A 21,099-nucleotide genomic window follows, 5' to 3' on the forward strand; every position below is an offset into this window, starting at 1 on the left:
CACTTCTGGCTCCAGTCTGCTACACTGTTAAGCAGACTGCTTTTTTCCAAAGTTGGCAGGAATGGTTTCTCCTTTAGTCTTTTGAGTGTGAGCTCATACAGATTTCTGTCTTTGAGATCCTATGGGATTTTGTTATTTTACCCCACCCAACAGCTGGCATTCCAGAAGGCAGCCTGGGCTATAGTCAAAATACACTGCAAATATATTAAGGATATGGCAAACCCCAAATTACCCAGAATGCTAGGGAACGAGAGATTCTGGAGAATGGAACATTTCGTTACCTGAGTTCACATTGCTCCAAATCCTCTTTTATCTCCCACTCTTAGTTTTTTCTCCCAGCTTTATTGAGATATAATTGACATACAACATTATGTAAGTTTAAGGTGTACAATGTGATTTTATACACATATATATGTGTATATATGTGCAATATATATGATACACATATATATTACAAAATGATTACCACCATAGTGCTAGCTAACACCTCTAGCATGTCACATAATTACCATTTATTTTTTATGGTGAAAACACTTAAGATCTACTCTCTTAGCAACTAACACACAACTGTAAAGCAATTATACTCCGATAAAGATGTTAAAAAAAAACACTGTTAAAAGAAAGAAGAATAAAAAGAAAAGAGGAAGAGAAGGAAGACTAGGAAGAGAAGAAAGGAAAAAAAAAAAGCAACTTTCAAGTATGTAGTACGGTATTATTAACCACAATTACCATGCCATACATTAGTTCCCTAGAGCTTATTCATTTCATAACTAGAAGTTTAGAAGTTTGTACTCTTTGACCAACATCTCCCCAATTCCCCCACCACCCCCCAGCCTCTGGTAACCACCATTCTACTCTCTATTTCTATGAATTTGGCTTTTTTACATTCCGCATATAAATGAGATCATACAGTATTTGTCTTTCTCCGTCTGACTTATTTCACTTAGCACAATGCCCTCAAGGTCCATCTATGTTGTCATTAATGGCAGGATTTCCTTCTTTCTCATGGCTGAGTAATATTCCGTTGTATGCATATATACCACAACTTCCTCGTCCATTCATCTGTTGACAGGACACGTATCCGTATCTTGGCTATTGTGAATAATGCTACCCCCTACTCCTAGTTTTTTAAATCTTGCTAACATGACTGTACTGTCTTTTCTGCCTTAGTAAGACAAGACCAATTTACCTATCCTCTGTTTGGTTTTTGAGGCTCCCAAGGGCTTCAGGTTTCTCATATACTTAACATCAGGAATCACACAAAAATCTCGAGTGGAGAAAGTGTAAAGATAAAGCTCAATGTCTACTGAGACCAGGTTATCCCCTGGAATATATTTTGCTTTTATTAAAATCCAAAAAGAGGAATGAGTTTCTCTTTTCTTTGTCAGTGTTCTCTTTCTCTTCAAATGAGGGTATTGGGGGAGACTCTGGAAGAAAGAATCCTGAGTAATAACGTTCTAACAAATGAAGTCTATATTTTAAATTAACCACTATTGAAGCTGTCTTCATCAGAAGAGCCTAGGCTTGGCATTATGAATAAATCTGTCTATCTAAGAGGTTGGGCTGGCTTTCTTGCTTATGAATGTGCCCAGAATCTCAGTACCTGCAACATTCTCAGTCACCTGGGTGTAATGGGGGGGAGGGGATTTGTGAAGGATCTCATATTCCTCCTAGGCCTTTTAGCCACCCAGGCTCCAGTGGGGTGAACCAAACAAACCAAAAATGCTATACAATGTTCTTGGCTGTTTTTACTAATTTTTCTTTTGTTGGATCCCACATTGGCTTCAGGAGTTATATATGTCTGGGAAACTGACACTGCAAAGTTCTGGCTTGTTCCCTGCCCTGATGCTAAGGGATAAATATAGATCTCAACCACTACAGAAATTTGGCCAGGATTCCAAGGGGTGTGTGTGTGAGGGGTAGTGCTGATGGGGTCATGCTGACATGTACGCTAGAAAAAGGCTTCTTATGTCCAAGATCCTCTTTGGGCAGGGAGGGGCAAAGCAGGAGCCTGGCCTCTAAAATCAGAACGCATAATCCACCTTTAAGGGGCTGGTGGATTGACACAAATAAGGAATATCGTAGGTGGCTTGGTGCGTGTGTGTGGGGAGGTGGGGAGAGCAAAGGGAATCTTTCCTGACACCCTAGATCCTTTTGCATGAGATCAGCCTTATGAAAAAAGAAAGTTATTCTTGGCCAACTCCCCTCACCCCCAACTCCCACCCACGCCCCACCCCCTGCACACACTGATATCCAACTCTCAGTTGAGAAGAACACAACTTAAGATTTCCATTGGGCCCATAGTAGCTCAGGCGCTAGAGAAGAGCAGGGAGTGGGAAGAGACACAAAGTTCGGGGGGGGGGGTGAGTCGCTCATCCTCGTGACCCAGAATATCTCCCCCTCCCTGTAACGATGAGCTTGCTTTTCCATAAGGGCTTTCCTTTGATTCAGGGAAGGGGCCAACCAATGAGAGCGGGGCATGTTAGATTATTTTGGGGAAGGGCTCATGCCAGGAGGGTTCACTTTTACTAGGCGCCAAGTATCCCCAGCAACCAGTGTCTCCTGTACCAGCAGAAGCTCCAGAGCTCTCAGCCACTTGCCTGCCTCTGCTGCGTCTTTGCCCACTGAACAGCCATGAGAAGGCAGCTCCGGTCCAGAAGGGCTCCGGCCTTTCCTTACGGTTATCGCTACAGACTTGTGAGTCCCAGGGAGCAGAATATTTTGCTGTCCCTTCTTAGTGGGGTGGGTTGGGGGTTGTATAGGTCATGGCTTAGGGCTGCTTCTCCTTAAGATGGGCAGGAACAGTGAAGTTTAAGGAAGCCCATTGTTTCAAGCTCGAGCAGTGACTCCCAGTACCCCACTGCACCCTAAATTGCTGGATTGAAAGAGGAAGCCCCTCTTCCTGTGCAACAAACATAAGGGAAGGGGAAGATGCCAGAGAATAAGGGGGCTTCTAAAATTTTTTCGTGGGAGTCTAGAATTTGAACAGACCTTTTGGAGTCTGGGCATAGAGGTTTCATTCCGATAGCAAGAAATTTAGCCAAGAAAGAAGGGAAGGGGAAAAGGAAATGAAAGGCGCTGCCTACCCAGCTGTCTCAGTCGCTTTGGGTGGTAGCTTCTTAGGAACCCAGCTGCTCTTTTCTAAAGCAGAAATTCCAAACGATGGCTAAAAGCATGGAATCCTAGATAGAAGTTGGGAGCAGTCCTAGACATCATCTCTCCAGAACCCCTCATTATGTAAAGGAGGCTGCTGGGGCTCAGAGCACAGGAGTGACTTGCAAGTTACTGGAAGAGCCAAAGTGAGAATGTAAGTTTCCTGACTTCTGATGTTGTGCTCTTTCCATCATATTTGCAGCATGCCACTCCCTAGCCCACTGCCTCCCTGCCTGCCACCCCACCCTGCCCAACACTCACGCACCCCACCTTCAATGTCACCATTTATCTCCAGGGTGCATTAGAAATTTTTTTGAACCCAAAGTTTCTTTGCGTTTACTTTGCTAGAAATCATGAATATATGCCGCATGCAGTAGTTTTTTTTGCGGGGATGTATATTCTGAAATCTCCCCCAGAAAGGGTTGTGATCTGGGCCCCAGGAAGAAACAAAGCTTAATCCATTTTTCTTGGGGAATGTCCACTTATATAACCAGGGAGCTAAGTGGAGACTGTCGACCGCCAGCAGAGGAAGACACGAATTCTTCCAACCCCGTATCAACCTGCGGAGGGCTTCTCGTAACTTTCCAGCCACAGTTTGTAGAATCTCTCTTTTGACATCCCCAAAGTCCCTTCCAGGTCTCAGAGCAGTCACAGTCTGTAGGGCATACTTAACTATTCCTTACTTGGCATCTTCTCGCTATAATGCTGCTAAAGCGTTGTGTATAATTTCAATTATCTGTCAACTGGTTTGGATTTTAAATGCATCAGGGGATCTTGCTCTTTATAGGGGCTACTTGATCAAAGTTAAAAAGAAATTATTTGATGCAGTGAATAATCGGGTGCTAATGTCTCTTTGACAATTAACCAACTGTTCGACTGTTTACAGGGTGTTAATGCAGGGCACGAATTTATCTTTCGGGTCATACTGTTTGTTTATACATTTGTTTATATGTTTATATATTTAGAGTGCTCAAAATGGAGCCACCTTCTGCCCTTCAGACTCCTTCCTTTTAGGGCAACACGATGGCCCCAGCACACTCACACACACTATCACATGAGGGCAGTGCCACTTTAGGAAACTGACAAAAACAGACCCTCTCATTACCAAAGGATTCCCTACTGGATTCCGTTAAATAGTTAGTTGCACAAAAGTGCCTCTCTTGTACAACGTGAGGTTCTCCTATACCTGGAAGCAGGGGAGAGGGGAAAAGGTATTTGCGGTTCCTGAAGCTCAGGCAGTGTGAGAGCCGTGGGGAAATTAGCTCTGAGAAGGTTAATTCTTCCCGGGAGGGTAAAGCTTTAATGACAAGCCATCTTTAATGGGATTATCGTGAGAGCTCATATCTACAAATAAGATCAGGCTGAGGCCAAAGCCAGCTGCCTCCTCGGTGGAGGGCAGGCAAAGAGGCAACAAGGAGAGAAAAGGAAGTTTTCCAGAAAATATAAAGGGAATATAAATGTCTCCACGTTGAAATGTTACACTTCAAATTCTCTGAGATTCTCAGTTGCATTAGATTCTCTGGGGGCCATGATGACGACCCACTACAGTCCAAATGAGTGCTGAGGCTAGAGCAGCAAGCTCTGTGAGAGCATTCCCACAGAGCTCTGGTTCAGGAGTTTTCAGTCGGGCAGTCATCACTGACGTTTGTTCAGTACCCGCTGGTTACCTAGCTGCGGGCTCCACACTGTGGAGAGCCATCAAGGAGTTAGAAAATATGGACCCTGCCCCCGGGTGCTCAGAATGTCATTCTGGAGGTCAAATGGGTACATATGTTCACACACAAGGGAAAGAGATTTAAGAACATTTATTAATCCATTCAGGTTTATTTTCCTAAGCCTTACTCTGTGAGTCCTTGTCAGTTAGAAATCTCTGATTATAAGCACCTCCAGTGTCTTGGGAACACAGACTCTACCACATCGTCGTGCTCCATAAACCACCTCTGCTAAACCGCCTAGTGTGAGAAGCATCATTGTCCAGGGTACCAGGAAGCGTGGTTCTGAGACTGTCAGCTCTATCATGACCTTGCTGAGTGATTTCGGCTAGATCCTGTCCCCTCTCTGGGCCTCACATGGAGAAGTGAATCTTCAAGGTCCCTGTCAGCGCTGATATGGCGCGTGACATAAAGCTGTACATTTGAACAAACTAGAGAGCAATTCAAGAGTGCTTATAATCAAGAGCTAGATAGCACCGGGCAGACTGAATGCTGAGAGTATAGCCTTGTCACACTGTATCACTTTTACTGATTCTGAACAATCCAGTTTTCTGACCCTCCCCCCCGGCCATGGCAGCCCTTTTAGCTGAGTGTCCTCTAAATGGCCTTTGAGGAATCAGGCAGGGAGGGGGCAGCACAGAGCCCCTGGCCTCTATCATTTGACACATCCAACCCCAACAGGTGCACAGGCCCCGCCACTCTTCAGATTTGGACAGCGGAGAGAAGGGACGGTGGCCTCAGACCCACAAAGAGCAAAGATCCAACCCTCCAGCCCGTGGCTGGGAGGCATTGGAAATACCATTTGGTGAAGTCTGGGTTTTTCTTTTTTGTTGTTGTTGTTTTTTGTTTGTTTGTTTGTTTAATCTTCTTAGAACCACTCGGAGAAGATTACAGTTTCAGATCTCAAGTAATGGCTGCAATCAGTCAATCAACAAATATGTGCTGAGCATTTACTACGTGCCCAGATTTCTGCCTAGGGTATGGGGTTGGTGGGGGGAAGATGAAGGAAGTATCAGTTGCCGTGCCAGCCCTCAGGTGGTCTGTCCAACCTGCTTAAGGCAGGAGGAGGTTCCATTGTGGGCAACAGTCAGAGAAGCAGCAAGTAACGCCCCCATCTCTTGTTTCTGTTGGGAAGGCAGTCTAAGTTTTGAGGAGGGGTCCAGCAGCTGGCCTCTCCTCCTGATGTCTGTCCCAGGCTATTTATAGACACAACTTAGGATGGTGAGGTTGAGCAGCTGAAAGTGTACAGGGTGTTAGGACAAAGCTGGCTTAGACTGAGAATTTGCCATCACGGACACAAGTGTCTAAAACTACTCCATCCTCCAGTGTTGAGCTCAGCTCTGCCCTGACAGGCCAGACAAAGTTAAGTGGGAAGCCAAGGCCCCAGGACAGAGTAATGACATGAGCAGTCCTAGGGGAAGAGCCCAAATGCCTGAAGCCGAGAATAAAACTTGCACCTCTATGGAAAGAATATTGGGTCAAAATGGGTCATAGAAAGGATATTTCCTGCAAAAGAACAGAGAGAAAGAAATCTGCCTCTTGTAACAACAGGTATGTGTATGGGTAAGTGGACATCTGAAGCATCTCCAAATATTGAGTCGTTTTCCATTTATTTTGGCTGGTGGGATGTGCCATTGGAAATTTTCTTCTCCAAAAAGGGGATTGTGTTTTGTCACTGTTTCAGGATGATCAGGATGAAGTGAACCAGAACTACTTAGCAGATGAAGAGGAAGAAGCAGAAGAAGAGGCTCGGGTGATGGTGGTACCTGATTTGGAGGAGGAGGAGGAGGAGGAAGAAGAGGAGGAGAAAGAAGAAGAGGAAAAGGAGGAGGAAGAGAGTCAGACTCAGGAAACAGGCAGTGCCTGGTGGCGGAAATGGCAGATCGTGAACGAATACCTGTGGGATCCGGAGAAAAGGATGTCTCTGGCCCGAACAGGTCAGAGTTGGAGTAAGTCCCAGTTGTCCCAATGCCCCAGTCGGGTGTCCTTTGCTTTTGGCTTGGTGTCCAGGACTCCTTTACCATACGTTGGATGGGCTTGTCTGCAAAGTTCTCTAGCACTTCATGTAACAGGATCACTGCCTAGGGAAATAATGGGCAGATCTCATCAGAACAAACTCCCAAGTGGGTGAACGAACTTGATTGTATAGCTGAAATACACTGGGCTCAATAGCATTTGCAGTGCAGAGAGACAGTAAGAATGAGTTGAAAAAGTGCAGATTTCTTTGAAGCCCCAGCCCTGTCACTTTCTATCTGTAACTTTGGGCTCATCGTTTATCTTCTCTGAGCCTCAGTTTCCTCACCTGCTAAATGAAGGAAACAGTATCTGCCTTACCTCTCTCACAGGATCAGCCTGAGGCTCCAATAAGATGTTAAAATTGTAAAGTACAAAGTACTATGCAGAAGACTATTCCTAGGATACGAGACCCAAGTCCCTGCTAACCTGACCAAGGGTTTGTACAGCCTCGTCATTTCACCTCGTAATATCAGTGAAGGAGAGCCATGGCTGCCCCTGGCCCCAGCTTGCAGGTGCTTTGTGATCGATCCCATGGTGTATAGAGAGAAATGGGTTAAAGGGATCATTTCTAGCAATTTAAGGCTGAGTCCCCATATTGCTTGATCAATGGCAGAATTGCGGTCCCCAGCATTTCCTCTTTGTACCACATGCTGCCACCACCTTTACTTCACAGCTTCCCCAGCACTCCTCTCCCAGGGTCCTACTCACCTCTTGAACTATTAATGTTGATCCTTCTCAGGAGATTTAGCTTGTGGTAAAATTCACACTCGCCATAGTCTCTGAACATCCCAGGAAAAGAGCAGCTGCTGGTTTGAATTCAGTTAACCCACAGAAGAAAAAAAATAGATAACTCTATGGATAAAATAAGAGTCTCCCAGTGCCAAGGGTCTAGGTTGCTAAAGTCGATGGTCATGCCTTCTAAAGGCCCCTTTGGCTGAGAATTCTCTCCTTTGTAGTTTATGTTTCTAATTCAGCTCAGTCAGGGTGAAACAGCCAGCCCTGCTGCCTGGAATTAGCAAAAGCAGGTGTGGGGCTCTGAACAACACCCACCTCCCTTCACCCCTCTTCAGTTCCCAGCCCCACCCCTGCCCATCCCTCGAACTCTCAACTGGAACAAATGTACCATTCAAGGAACATTCCGACGTTCTGGAAGCTGCAGACAAATGCTGGACACTCACTGGGGCTCCAAAAGGGGGCACAGCTGTTTCTCCCTTGCCTAAAGAGGACTGGAAAAACAGGCCTTGTGAAATGCAAGTGTGATTCTGGGAGAGGGAGCCCTACGTTAACCCTTAAACAGCCAGCCATTGGAACTTAACCAGATGAGCTGATCCCAACTGCGCCTGTGGAGAACAATCCATAGGCCAACAAGTGGGGATGAGGGAGGAAGGTTCAAGTGCCCAGGGAAGATATGGCAGTGGGGACACTGCATGGAAGGCCATATCCAGGCCTTGGGGTAGCGGGTCTAAGGAAAGCCCGGGCTACCCCTGGGCAAAGGGCAAATAGTGATGTTAATGCCTAGGCTGCCACATGCCTTGCTGCCCTCCTGCTTGAGAAGTAGGTGCCACTTAAGCACTTACTAACACTGTCCCAGCCTGGACATCAAAATGACCAACATATTCACCCAGCCTATTATTATATTCTGGGCTTTTCCTCTGATAGCTGGGCAACTTCTATTCTTAGGAGCTTTATGTTATTTTATTGGGTACTGACAAGAACTGTATGAGGTAGTAATATTATTATCCCCATTTTACAGATGCAGAAACTGAGGCTTAGAGAGGGTAAGTAACTTATCTAAAGTCACACAGTTAATAAAGTGGCAGTACTGGGATTCAAACCCAGGTTGGACGAACACTGGAGTTCATTCTCTTGCCAGAACATCATGCTGTCTTCATGAACTCTAGCAATGAGCAAGGCCCTGATGGATAGGGCCTCAGGACCTGATGGGGTGTTTCAGTGGAAGGACTGAAGAGTTGGGATCGTGGGTACCTAGTCTATTCAAGATATAATGGTCTATCCAAGCTTGGGTGGGGCATTCAGGAGAAAACTCTGGATTACCTAGAGGAGCAGCCCAAGTAAAACTTGGACATTTGGAGCAGAAAGGGTTGGAGGGATCAATGGGTTCAGGTGGGTACGGTGCTTGGTTTTGCCGGGGGCAGGGGGTGGTGTAGCTGAGACAGTTAGCCTATCACAGACTCCAGGGCACAGACTCCTGGGCAAAGCTGAGGGGACTCCTTGCTAGTGCCGTTCTCCCATCTACAGCTTCCTGGCCACACATCCTGGGCAAGAAGGAAGATATCTCCAGGGGAATGTACCTGTATTCTATTGCTTTCCTCTCATCCATGAAACTGAGCCTTCTGGTCCCCCAGGATGGCTCCAGCTGTTGATCGGTTCCCAGGATGGGGATGGGGGTAGAGGGATGGAGGAGGAGTCACAGGGCACATCCCATCAGGACAGCAGGCGGGCAGCAGCCAAGTATCACAGGCACACGAGGTGCTGCTGTTTCTTCTCCAGGGACTCCAACTGAATCAATGTGTTCATATTCCAGCTCTGCTTTAGTTCATCTTATAAAACATAAAGGTTCACTTCTAGTTAGATTACTAAGATTTTTTTTCTCCTTTTCCCTACTCCTTTTTTTCTTTTTCTTTTTTTTGGTTCATTTTATTTGGTTCATGGTTCAACTTAAAAATTAATATTTGGATTTGGTTTGGGGTACAGCAAAGTTTTGTGGTTTGTTCCGGTTTCTGGTTCATGATTCAGTTCAAATCTGTAGCTCCGACATCATGTCACTGCTGTGAGCGGAGCTAGATATTATTTTCTGAGAGAGCCCCAAAGAGGACTTGAAAGAGCTTCTCAGCAGCAATCTCATGCTCATTCACTCATTCTGTGCTGCCTAATCCTGGGGCAAACCTAGTGCTAATCCAGCCCACAGAGGAAGAATTCACACAACTGTGCTTCTGGTCCTATGGCAATAATAATATTAATAATAACAATGAAGAAGACTGCCACTTACAGAGCACTTAGTATATGCCAGGCTCTCTGCTATGCTATTTATATGCATTATTCAATGTTAAGAAGTAAGTACTATTATTATCCTCATTTTACAGATGAGGAAATTGAGGCCCAGAGAGGTAAATAGCATGTCTAAGATTAAACAGTTAGGAAGTGGTAGAGTCAGGACAGGATGTAAGGAAAGGCTGAATTTCAAATATTGTTAGGGATATTGATCAGAATATGAGGTAAGTGCTGAACTTATCCCCATTTTACCTGCGAGGAATCGGGGGTGCCAGGAGGTTCTATAACTTATAGCTCACAGGTTGAGCTCACAGGTAGCAGGTGTCAGTAATTAAGTACAGTTTGCCCCTCTTCCCTTCCCCATCCTGCGTTAGTGTTCTTTTTGGAAAGCAGAGTCACTTAGAGTTTGCCAAAGATGAAGAAGATTTGAAATACGTAAAGTGAAACCTCACTTTGCCTTCATTAGAGGCACATCCAGTGGAAACGAATCAAAGGTTTGAATTATAGGCTATGTGAAAAGAAATGCTGTTTTCATCACTTGCAAATACATATAATCACTGGAACCAAGCTGCTAGGACTCTTTAGGGCACCTACTTTAATGAATAGCGAAGAATGATTTGTACTTAGGACATCAACCATTGCCCAGAGGACTCCCAAGCAATTTGCCCTCTGCAGTACTTTAAACTCCACTCCCCTGTAATCTTGTTCACGGTCATCATTTGCTCAGCAAGCCCTTCCATCGGAGATGCTGTAAAGGTAAACTGCAATCAGACCTCTGACGCAATTCTCACCAATTTCAAATTGGTGAAATCTGAATAAGCAAGGACATACTGAATCTGGGGAATTTTAAAAAAGCCATGTCACATGTTTGGGTTGGTTCTGGTTCATGAGTTCAAATGCAGAGGCAGGGCTTGTTGGCCAGCACTGACCACCCTCATCTGTCATTGTTCTGCAGGCCTGATCTTAGTCATTTACTTCTTCTTCTATGCTTCCCTGGCCGCTGTGATCACCCTCTGCATGTACACGCTATTTCTGACCATCAGTCCTTACATGCCGACCTTCACTGAGAGGGTGAAGCCTCCTGGTGAGTGCCCAAATACCCTGTGCTGTCAGAACTTGCTGGACAGAAATCTGCTTGCACAGCATGTTCAGCTTCAATTAACTTTGGCTCTTCCCGGTAATGACTTAGGGATTCAATTATTAAGAGTAAAAGTAAAATGGTACTTGGCAAATTATGGTCCTTTTCATTTTGATTGCCTGGGGGGAAATGGTTTCATGGGAATCGATACAAAAAAATTATCCCAAGAATGGGTTAATATATCCAAGACCTGTTTTCATTGCCAGGAGTTATGATCAGACCCTTCGCCCATAGCCTTAACTTCAACTTCAACGTTTCTGAACCTGACACTTGGCAGCATTATGTGATTAGTCTAAATGGCTTTCTCCAGGGTAAGTTCCTCTGAATGGTGAGAATCTCTTTGGAAAGGTGATGGGTGGGAACTCAAAATTCAAAATTCACTTGGCTCAGAAATCCCAGTCTTACTAGCACTGCCCATTCTGGTTTTTCCTTACCATGCATCCCCCTCAGCACCTGCAGATACAATCAAAACTGCTGTGGTTTGTGATTGTATGTTGCCTTGAAAGCATATAAGCCAGTAAGATGATAAGTTCATTGGGGCAGAGAACTTGTTTTCTCTTCCTGAACACCCTATAGCACCTAGTTATGTCCCGGGCACATCCAGATGGCTCAATAATGATCAATTATAAAAGATAATTCGAGGGGGAGGTAGTGGTGAGAAAAGAAGAGTGTTCTCCAGAACAGGAAGATTCTTGCCTCCTATGTTTTCTCAAGGTAAGAGAATTCATTTCTTGGAGATGATCCATCTTAAAGGAGGAGAACAAGGGTCTTCATTTAAATAGCAGTCCAAAAGGGAGTTAGAGGAAGAATCTCTGGGTGGCACTCACTCCAACATTTTGACAGCAAGTGTTTTCTATAGCGTCATCAGATACATTTTCAGGGGCGAATGAATGGCTTTCTGAGAAGCCCTTACACAGGGCGAAAACTGAGGTAGCAGCTTGGTTAAGGTTAAACACAGAGCACACAGTCTCTGTATTTATCCAGCTATCAAAGAGTAGCCCCCATGGGTTTACTGCAGCTATTATTTGTGGAAAAAAGCCAGGTTTGGTTTTCCTGGCCTGGCTGAAGTGGGGTGATGGGGGTGCCCAACAGAATGTGCACTGAATTAAGAGGATTCTCTTATGTGATAGGACGTGTTATTTAAATGTGTAAATGTTGTCACTGAACTTTAACCCTGCATAGTAGAGTCTATCGTCCCCATTGGGGGAACTGAGGCTCAGAAGGAGAAGAAATGTGATCAAAGTCTCCCAGTAGCAGTAGGGTTTAATTTAAACCCTTGTTTGTGTTCTCGACACCCTTGCTACTCAAAGTGTGACCCAGGGACCAGCAGCATCAGCATCACTTGGGAGTTGGTTGGAAAGGCAGAATCTCAGGCTCCACCCAGACCTGCTGAATGGGGATCCGCAGGTGATCTGTATGTCCATTAAAGCTCGAGAAGTTCTGCTTTTCATAATTCTTTGCTGCTGCCATATGACCAGGAGCTAGAAACTCAGCTTTGTATTGGTAATGCTCAGTGTCATCTTGATTAAGTCTGAGGTTCAGATTCCTCACCTGTAAAATTAGAGGGGCTGGGTTCTTTTTGAATCCATGAAGTTCCACTTTCGGCTCCCAAAAATGTTTTGGGCATCATAGCCAGCACAATATCTTCTTTTCTTTCAAAATGTTTGTGAGCTATTGCAAATGTACTGCCAGAATCTCTGCTGAGGAAATTCCTCTGAGAAGGTAGTAGATTCAGAAATATCAATGCTGACCTGATGACACAGGTGGGGAACATTAGGAAAAGCGTTGGGTTTTTTAGTTCCTAAGTGTAGATAATATGCCCTGTTAAAAAGGAACACATCTCTGAAATAGACATCCCAGAGTATCAATTTCATTCCCATGAGGACAGGGATTTTGCAATAAGGGTCATGTCCATGTCACAGTATTTTTAATGGAACTACCTCAAGAGAAACAAGGAGCACATGATTAGAGCTTCTATTTAGAAAGTTGTTATTTGAACATCTTTACTCTAAAAAAGAGAGAGAGAGAGAGATTAAAACAAAACCTTGAATTGAATGTAGCTTTGTCAAAGGAAAAATAAAGGCTTAGCCATAATTAGAATAGATTTAAAATTCCCAGTTGCTTCTAATATCAAACTCAAGTCACAATCTGTTTAGATGAGGATCCAGCAATACGTTTGGAGTTTTAACGCTGGTGGATCGTAGGTGCACAATCTCCTCTAAAAAACTGAGCTACTTGGAACATGAATGCATGGGGGCTGGATCTAACAGGACTAACTGGATTCCATCATTTAGAACCAAACTGGAAATAATGCAGTAATTTCTAAAGTCCAGTTCTCTGGCATCTAGTAGCCCAAAGAGTCAGCTCACAGATAGCCCTTTTCAGCTCTCTCCCTGATATATGTACCTTGGGCACATGTTAAATTCCATCCAGTGTAAAGGGACACTAACTCTGAGTGCCTCAGGTCTCAGTAGACAAGACCTCACCCCCTCACCCTCTCAGTGGAGACCGCTTTGGTTGTCATTGTGTTCTGTCTTTCAACCTAAGCTTCTATTTTGCAGTGCTAGCTTCCCTCTGTAAAGAATGAGGAGCTGGTTATCTCCTCCTCTTCGTCCTCCCCCTTCCTCTGTCCCACAGCACACACTTTTCACTGTCTTGCATCCAGTGCCTCTCATTGACCTCAAAGAGAGATGTTTCCTAGGCCGAACTTAAAGAGATTTAACCCAGGGGCTTTGCCTCCTTATATATGCCATGCCTTGATATGATTCAATCCTTCTTCCAAAATCCATCTACTACGTTGCCTATTCCTCTCCCAGAGGTAGAAAAGGCAGCCCTCCAAGTTTACAATTTACCGTATCGGAAAGGAAACAATGAAAAATAGAGAAAAGTTATAAAGCGATCAACATACAATCCAGAGACAGATATCGAAGAAGTTCAAGGGAATGAAAAGCAAGGGGACAGGCAATCAAAGTGGGCTGAGGGGACCAGCCCAGAAGGCTTCTTGGAGGGATGTTGCTGATGAAGGGCCTTGGGCACCTGATGCCAGGTCACAGGCCCTAGGACAAACTGAGTGGGCTTTCAGAGGAACACAAGCAAGCTGGAGAAAGGAAACTAGGGAAGAGAACTACTGAAAACATGGCCTTCCTCTGTAGTACCTATCTAACATGACCCTTTGCCACCCACACTTTAGGTTATAATGACAGTCTTCAAGAGGAAATGAATGTAGATTGCCCCCCGGGCCAATACTTCATCCAAGATGGTAATGAGGATGAGGACAAGAAGGCCTGCCAATTTAAGCGCTCCTTCCTGAAGAACTGCTCTGGCCTGGAGGACCCTACTTTTGGCTACTCTACTGGACAGCCCTGCATCCTTCTAAAGATGAACCGGGTATATTGGCCCTTGTCACTCTGGCTATGATAAGCGGATGAGTTGGGTAGGAGGGCTCTGGCCACTCCATTTCTCTTGGGCTCTGTCTTCATACACTGTAAGTTTGGCCATTTTTACCAAGAGCATCACTAATACAAACAACCAGACAAACCTACCAAGCAATAATTCCTTTTCTCCCTGAACACGTTCTATTTTGATTCTTCTCCAGCACCCCTAAACCTTTGATGCTTTGTCAGGAATGAGATCTTGAGCTGTTTGGAACAGGGGACTGACATGGGGGTGGCATGGGGGACAATTCTTATATCACAAGAAATGCATTTTCCTTCTCTCCTGCCATGCCTCAGGTGTGGCTGAGCCTTACCAGGCACACTCCTCTTGACCCAGTACGTTCTTTACATTTTCAGGGTAATCCTGCTGCAGTTACCATTGTATGAATATCAGGCACAAATAAAATAAGAAGTAAGCTGAGCTGAGCAGCTCTGAAGATACTTTGCATTTTCTGCTTTCTGTAACATTTCTGAGAGGGCAAAATAGATCAAGTTTATGCCTAAAGAAAGGACAACTCAAGGGGGATTTAGAAAAGCTGTATTTTTACTGTCAAATCTGTTTTGGTTTTTGTTTTTTAAAAAAACGTTGGTTTTCTTTTGCTAGATTGTTGGCTTTCGTCCTGAGCCTGGAGACCCTGTGAAGGTTTCCTGCAAAGTTCAGGTAAAGTGCCTTTTTGAGTAAGTACTGTTAGCACATCTGTTTCATGCAAAAGGGTGGGTCATCCCTTCCAAGGGCTTTACCATGGATGGTTGCCTAAGGGTTAGGGAAAGGGTTAATCTTTTCATAACTACACCTCCATTTATACCTTCGGGCCTCCCTGTTTCCAGAAAGCATTCCATTCATGTGTATTCGTGTGTGTAGTGTTTGTGTGTGTGTGTGTGCTGATTTATACCTGTGAAAGCCAAAGACTGAACCTCAGCTAACGGCCACAGCAGGAAACAACAATGTGCCAAGTCATTAACGGGAATTCTGTTTACACGTTTGCTTTTAGCTCTAATTACTTGTTTCTTTGAACTAAACAAGCAGCTTTCATTAGAGTCATTAGTCCCTGCTTTTAAAACTGATTTCCCAAAAGAAAAGCAAGGGAATGATATCACAAAAGTTAGGTAGTGTTTGTGGAAAGACAGGCTCTGATCTGTTTCTTAACTTGGGTGGAGGTCTTCAGGGGTCAATTTTCTTCTTCTTCTTTAAATCGTGTGTGTGTGTGTGTGTGTGTGTGTGTGTGTGTGTGTGTGTAGCCTCCATACTCTTTGACATATTTTACAATATAACATATATAGCAATATAAAAATAAATAAATAAATAAATAAAACTGATTTCACTTTTTGCAGCAATGACCAGTGGCACTGGGTGTTGCAATAACAAATGACTACAAGGGAAGTATAAACAGAACTCCATTAATATGCTAATTAACTGTCCTTCAAGGGACCATTAACTCCTATCTCATCTGTGCCAATTAGCTCCTTTGTAGGAAAAAGCCTACAAAGATCTTGGGTTTGCTGGGGTTTGTTTCTTAAAGCTGGCAGTAGCTCCCTCCTGTTTGGTAACATCTACTACACCCCCAGTCCTGGACAGTTGTCTTGCAAATGTGTGAAGGCGGGTAACCCCATTCTCAGTACCAGAAATGCCGCTCAAAACTCCAGTCTTGATTGTGACAGATCAGAAAGCAGCAAAAGGCAGCATTGATTCAGTCAATAGTTCACATTCAGCAAGGATTTATGGATCACTTATTAAGTACCAGGTACTTTGCTAGGTGTTGGGGGGTGCCAAGATAAATAAGATTCTGTCTCTGAAATCAGGGCCATCAAGTAATACAGGTGCTATGAAAGGTGCAGTGGGGACATTAAAGAGGGAAAGGTTAGTTCCACATGAGAGGTGGTGACACTGAAGTTGAGCTTTGAAAGGTCAGGCAGTGCTTGCTAGGTGAACAAGGTAGGAAGGACATTCATTCTGGTCACATATACGTGAGCATGTATAAACATACACACGTGTGAGGTGTGACTGCAAACCGGTGGAATTGATTCCACACACCATTCACAAAAAAATGAATTTCATTACTTTTTACAAGAATATATAAATAAACCATAAAGACGAACTCAGTCTTAAACCAGCATATTAATTAATTGGATTGAGTCCTGCTTATAGTTCCCTAGTGGAAGCCATGCATTTTTCAGCTTACATCGAACCTTGCTGAGAACTGTCCTTTAAAAAAAAAAAAAGAAACACTGAGTCATTATACATTGTATAATAATCAACACTGGTCAAATCCACACCCACTTGTGGAAATCAAGCATGATGAGGTAATTATTAGAATAAATTAAGGAGAGCTCAGTTTATACTAAGAGCCATTATACTATATCGATACAAGTAATCACATGACCCGAGTGAATGATTTGCTAGTAGTGATGCACTATTTGTCCCCTAGTAACTTCTAGACCTCTGCTATTTAGGGCAAGCCTAACGCATGGGCAGAATGGGCAGTCCCCTACCTGACATGATATGATGAGGGTAGACTTGTTTATTTAATCATTTCCCCCCTTGCTTATCCTCCTGACCCCACCTCCTGTAACTAAGCACCTCAGAGAATGTGGTCAGAGACATGCACTTAGGTGAGCCAACTACAGGCTGTGTCCCTATGCATCAGGTCCCTGTGCAGTGGGTCTGATCTCAACCAGAAATGAGCGTACCGTGTGCACGTTGTTGTGGAGTGGGACTCACTAGGCATGTTCCAACTTACACCTGCCTCAGCTCCAAAGTCCAAGACTGGGTACCAGGACCAGTGTGATTCTTTGGAGAGGGGCTGGCATGGTAGGCCCTCTTGCCAGAGCAACGCTGGGTACTGCAAGCCCTTTGGAGCCCTTCTGCCTGGGTCCCCTAGGAGCCAGCATAGAGCCAGACTGAGGACCTTCAGCCTCCGTGGTCTGGGCCTTCTATTCAGTGTTCTTTGCACTGAAAAGCCAAAGCACAGTCTCTCCCTCAAAACACTCCTCTGGGGATAAGTCTGGGCTGAGCTATGCCCCATTCTGCTTTCATGGTCTTCCTGAGACAGTTGTGGGTCACACAGTGATTTCACCTGGGACACAGGCCCCTTTAGCTCAGGCTCCATCTCACTGAGTGACCCGGCACCTGACATGTACTTGCTTTTACTTACAGAGAGGTGATGAAAACGACATCCGATCCATCAATTACTACCCAGAGTCGGCTTCTTTTGACCTCCGTTACTACCCTTACTATGGCAAACTGACTCACGTAAGTCTGTATTCCCTTCAGTCTTTGCTGTCAGAAAGGGCTCAGAGACGAAGGAAGGGCTGGCTGGGATCTATGAGAATTAGGGAGCAGCAGGTAGTAGCAAAGGGGTGAATAGCTGCTGGCCCAGACTAGGAGTTCCCTCTACCAATTCCTATCCCAACCGCTCCTTTCCAAATCTGAAGGAATCTCAGACATGGTCTGGCCTAACTCCTTCAGTTTACAGATGGAGAAATTAGGGTTCAGAGAGAGGAAGTGACTTGCCCAAGGTCACATAGCTAATTAGTGGCAGAGCCAGGAGCAGACAAATCACTTGCCATTGCACTAAATTATGCCCAAATAATCACTTTCCTGTTTCTCCCACTTAGAGCCTTGGGGCAGTGAAAACTTCATCTCCAGCATGGAGACTTGATAAGTACTAGTTCTGGTTTGATTCATGGTCTGATATCCAGAAAATCATATCACGCTGAGCTAGAATTGGTTTTCCCCAGAGGACAATCAGACAACTGACACTGACTTATGAGAGAAATGTGTCATTTCTCCACTGTCCCAGGGTAGAGAGAGCATGTCAGTTGCTTTAGCCATTTGTGACCTGGCATCATGGGATTTCCTCAGTTCCTTTTGTGGAGGTTGTTCCATCCTCCTGCACTGATTATCCGATCACTTCCATCCTATTGCCCTCCCCTACATACCCTCCCCTCCTCACACTTAGAATTCATTGTTCTTCCACCTACAGGTTAACTACACCTCCCCGCTGGTGGCAATGCACTTTACAGATGTAGTGAAGAACCAAGCGGTGCCTGTGCAGTGCCAACTGAAGGGCAAAGGCATCATAAATGATGTCATCAATGATCGTTTTGTGGGTAGGGTAATCTTTACTCTGAACATAGAAACCTAAGAACTTCAGGGGGCCACTCCCACCAGTTCTGTTTCTGTTTTATTTCATGTTACCCTGGTAGCACCTGAATTCTTTTTCTTCAGTTGAGACACAGCCAAGTGGACACCTGAGACAGCAGATCATCTTTCCTTGCCTTTGACATATGTTCGAAATGGCATTGTGGGAGCTATTTGATGTTTAAAGGTAGTCTCTCCTGATGACAAATAGCTTATATTAATTTCATTTTCTCCCACTTAAAACTAAAACCCATTCTTGCTGCTAGAAGTCTCATTGTAGTGTAACATAGTATCTGATAAAATTCACAATAGCCATGAAGGAGAATTTCCATAATGATTATAAATTCATCATGTTTTCTAAAAATTTGTTGTTTTTAGAGGTGAGATTCCTCCCAACCAGGCTGATAACTAACCATTTTTGTTAACCTGCCTGGCAAGGTCCTTCCCTGAGAATCACCAACCAGACCAATCCAGAATACACCTAGGGGCACCATACCTAGGGAACTCTATATCCAGGGGTGCTTGTGAAACTGGCTGCCTCACATGGGCAACTAAATACTGATCCACAGACTAGGTTATCTTCAACTGGGACAGAAGTCAGTGATAACTGGATATTGTCCTGGGATAGACCAGAACATAGACCTTCCCTATCACTTTTTTTGGGAGGTGAGGCCCACTGCAACTGGGGAGAACGCCTACCATGTGGATGTGACTGGTATTAGATTCCTTGCTTTATGGTGTAATCATCCAAAGGCAAATGTTCCTGCAGAAAGGTTTGTCTCAGCTTCAGACACAGGAAGAAAACAAGGAAGATCTCCACCAACTAATTCTTCTTGAGCTCTTTGTTTGACAGTAGTGTGATGTTCTTTGAGACCATCAGGGATAGGTGTGTTGACCGTCCCCGCCCACACCTCGCTACAGCGCTGGGGATTGAAATCAGGGTCTCCCAACTGATACGTGGTAAGACAGAAAGCTCCTGCCAGGCCACCCTAAATTCAAGGCCCATTAGCCAGCTTTTCATTTGCTTAAAAAATGATATGAGGCAGATGTTTCTCCAGGTTGTGGATCAGCCAGGCTGCTTTGTCTTATCTTTGGCCATGTGACCATTCCACTGCTCCTTAACGCCTCCACCAGGGGGAGGGCTGGGACAAGGAGAAAAAGAAAGCATCAGAGAAGAGCATAGTGTCTCAGGGTCCAAAGCAGGGTTAAATGCCACCTAGAAGTATCCAGAGTCTGAATCTCCTCTACAATGTTTACCTTCTCCCAAAACAGGGAACTGACAGTCTGGTAGTGAAGACAAACAAGTAAAGAAGTAACTACAATATAGTGTGGCAAGAGTTATAATACTAGTATGTGGAAATGCTATGGGAACATGAGGAAAAGTAAGCTGAGAAAGTAGCAGAGGAAATTTCACATGCAAAGTCACAATCACGAAAGACCATGGTGTGTTTGGGTAACTGTGAGCAGTTCATGTAGCTGGAGCGTACAGGGCTCAGAGCAACGGCAGGGAGCAGCAGTGGATTGGGCTAGAAATGTATACAGGTACTGAAAGAAGACTTTGAGTTTTATCGAGTAGGTGAAAAGGAGTCATTAAAGCATTTTATGCAGGGAAGCTCTGTGATCATATTTACTTTTTAGAAAGAGCACTTTGGCAGCCACAATGTGAAGGGTGGATTGGAGAGGGGCGAGACTGGGGAATGGGCAACGAGGGAGAAGAAGGAGTCAAGAATGACGCCAAGGTTTTGAGCTTGGCTACAACCAGTGGGATAGTGATATTGTTGATTAAGACTGGAAATACACGAAGTGAAGCAGGATTGGAGAGGAAGATGTTGAGATCACTTTTGGACATTTTAGGCTTTTGATTTCTATTGGTCAGACATTGATGTGGAGATGTAAATATAAGTGGGGTTGGGAAGAAGGAAATCTGAGAACAAAAGCAGCATTCGCTTAAATGAACTCTCTTAATAAAGTCTAAGCTATTTAATCATGGGAATTTGAGCCACTTATGTAAAGACACCACAGCAATCTAGTCTCTCAGGTAGTGCTTCTCTCTTGGCTTATGGCAGAAAGGACTGCTGCTGCTCTTTGGAATCTCCTTCCCAGACACCTTTCCAACTTTAATGACAGAGTAAAGGGGGGTTGACTGCTATTAACAAGTGATTAAAAGACATGCGACAGCAGATTTGTGGAAGATACAAAAAACAATGAAACTGTCTCCTCCCAACGCCTTTCCTTACCAATTCCATTTTCAAAGCTAACCTTTAAAAAGAAACAAACTTGAAGATAACAACTTTAAAGCCACCTAAAAATTACCTCAAATAACCAAACTCTCGAGATTTAGTAGTAAAAGGTAATAGAACATTAGATCTGGAAAGGATATTAGAGTGTTTAGTGAAAACAACCTGCATTGCATCTGACTCCAGGTCCAGTGCTCTTTCTACTCTGAGCTGCTGCTTACCAGGAAGTACCATCTTTTTAAAAATCAATGAATGA

General features: G+C 44.4%; 1 protein-coding gene across 6 annotated transcripts; it reads left to right on the forward strand.

Moving 5' to 3' along the window:
• The first annotated feature begins 2,411 nt into the window (after nt 1–2,411).
• On the forward strand, nt 2,412–20,157 carry ATP1B4 (ATPase Na+/K+ transporting family member beta 4). 6 transcript variants are annotated; one of them, XM_036840424.1, is made up of 9 exons: nt 2,612–2,697; nt 3,148–3,307; nt 6,550–6,814; nt 10,849–10,977; nt 11,238–11,342; nt 14,222–14,418; nt 15,070–15,126; nt 17,620–17,715; nt 18,449–20,157. In XM_036840424.1, the coding sequence occupies exons 3-9, from the start codon at nt 6,622–6,624 to the stop codon at nt 18,608–18,610; spliced, it is 939 nt and encodes a 312-aa protein (XP_036696319.1). In that variant the 5' UTR covers nt 2,612–2,697; nt 3,148–3,307; nt 6,550–6,621; the 3' UTR covers nt 18,611–20,157. The 6 variants fall into 6 exon arrangements, with proteins under 6 accessions (XP_036696317.1, XP_036696316.1, XP_036696315.1 ...); XM_036840423.1 differs by having other exon boundaries at nt 3,151–3,307; XM_036840421.1 differs by lacking the exon at nt 3,148–3,307 and having other exon boundaries at nt 2,414–2,697; nt 6,550–6,802.
• The last annotated feature ends 942 nt before the right edge of the window (nt 20,158–21,099 follow it).

This window comes from Balaenoptera musculus, chromosome X (genome assembly GCF_009873245.2).
Source record: "Balaenoptera musculus isolate JJ_BM4_2016_0621 chromosome X, mBalMus1.pri.v3, whole genome shotgun sequence".
Taxonomy (NCBI): Eukaryota; Metazoa; Chordata; class Mammalia; order Artiodactyla; family Balaenopteridae; genus Balaenoptera; species Balaenoptera musculus.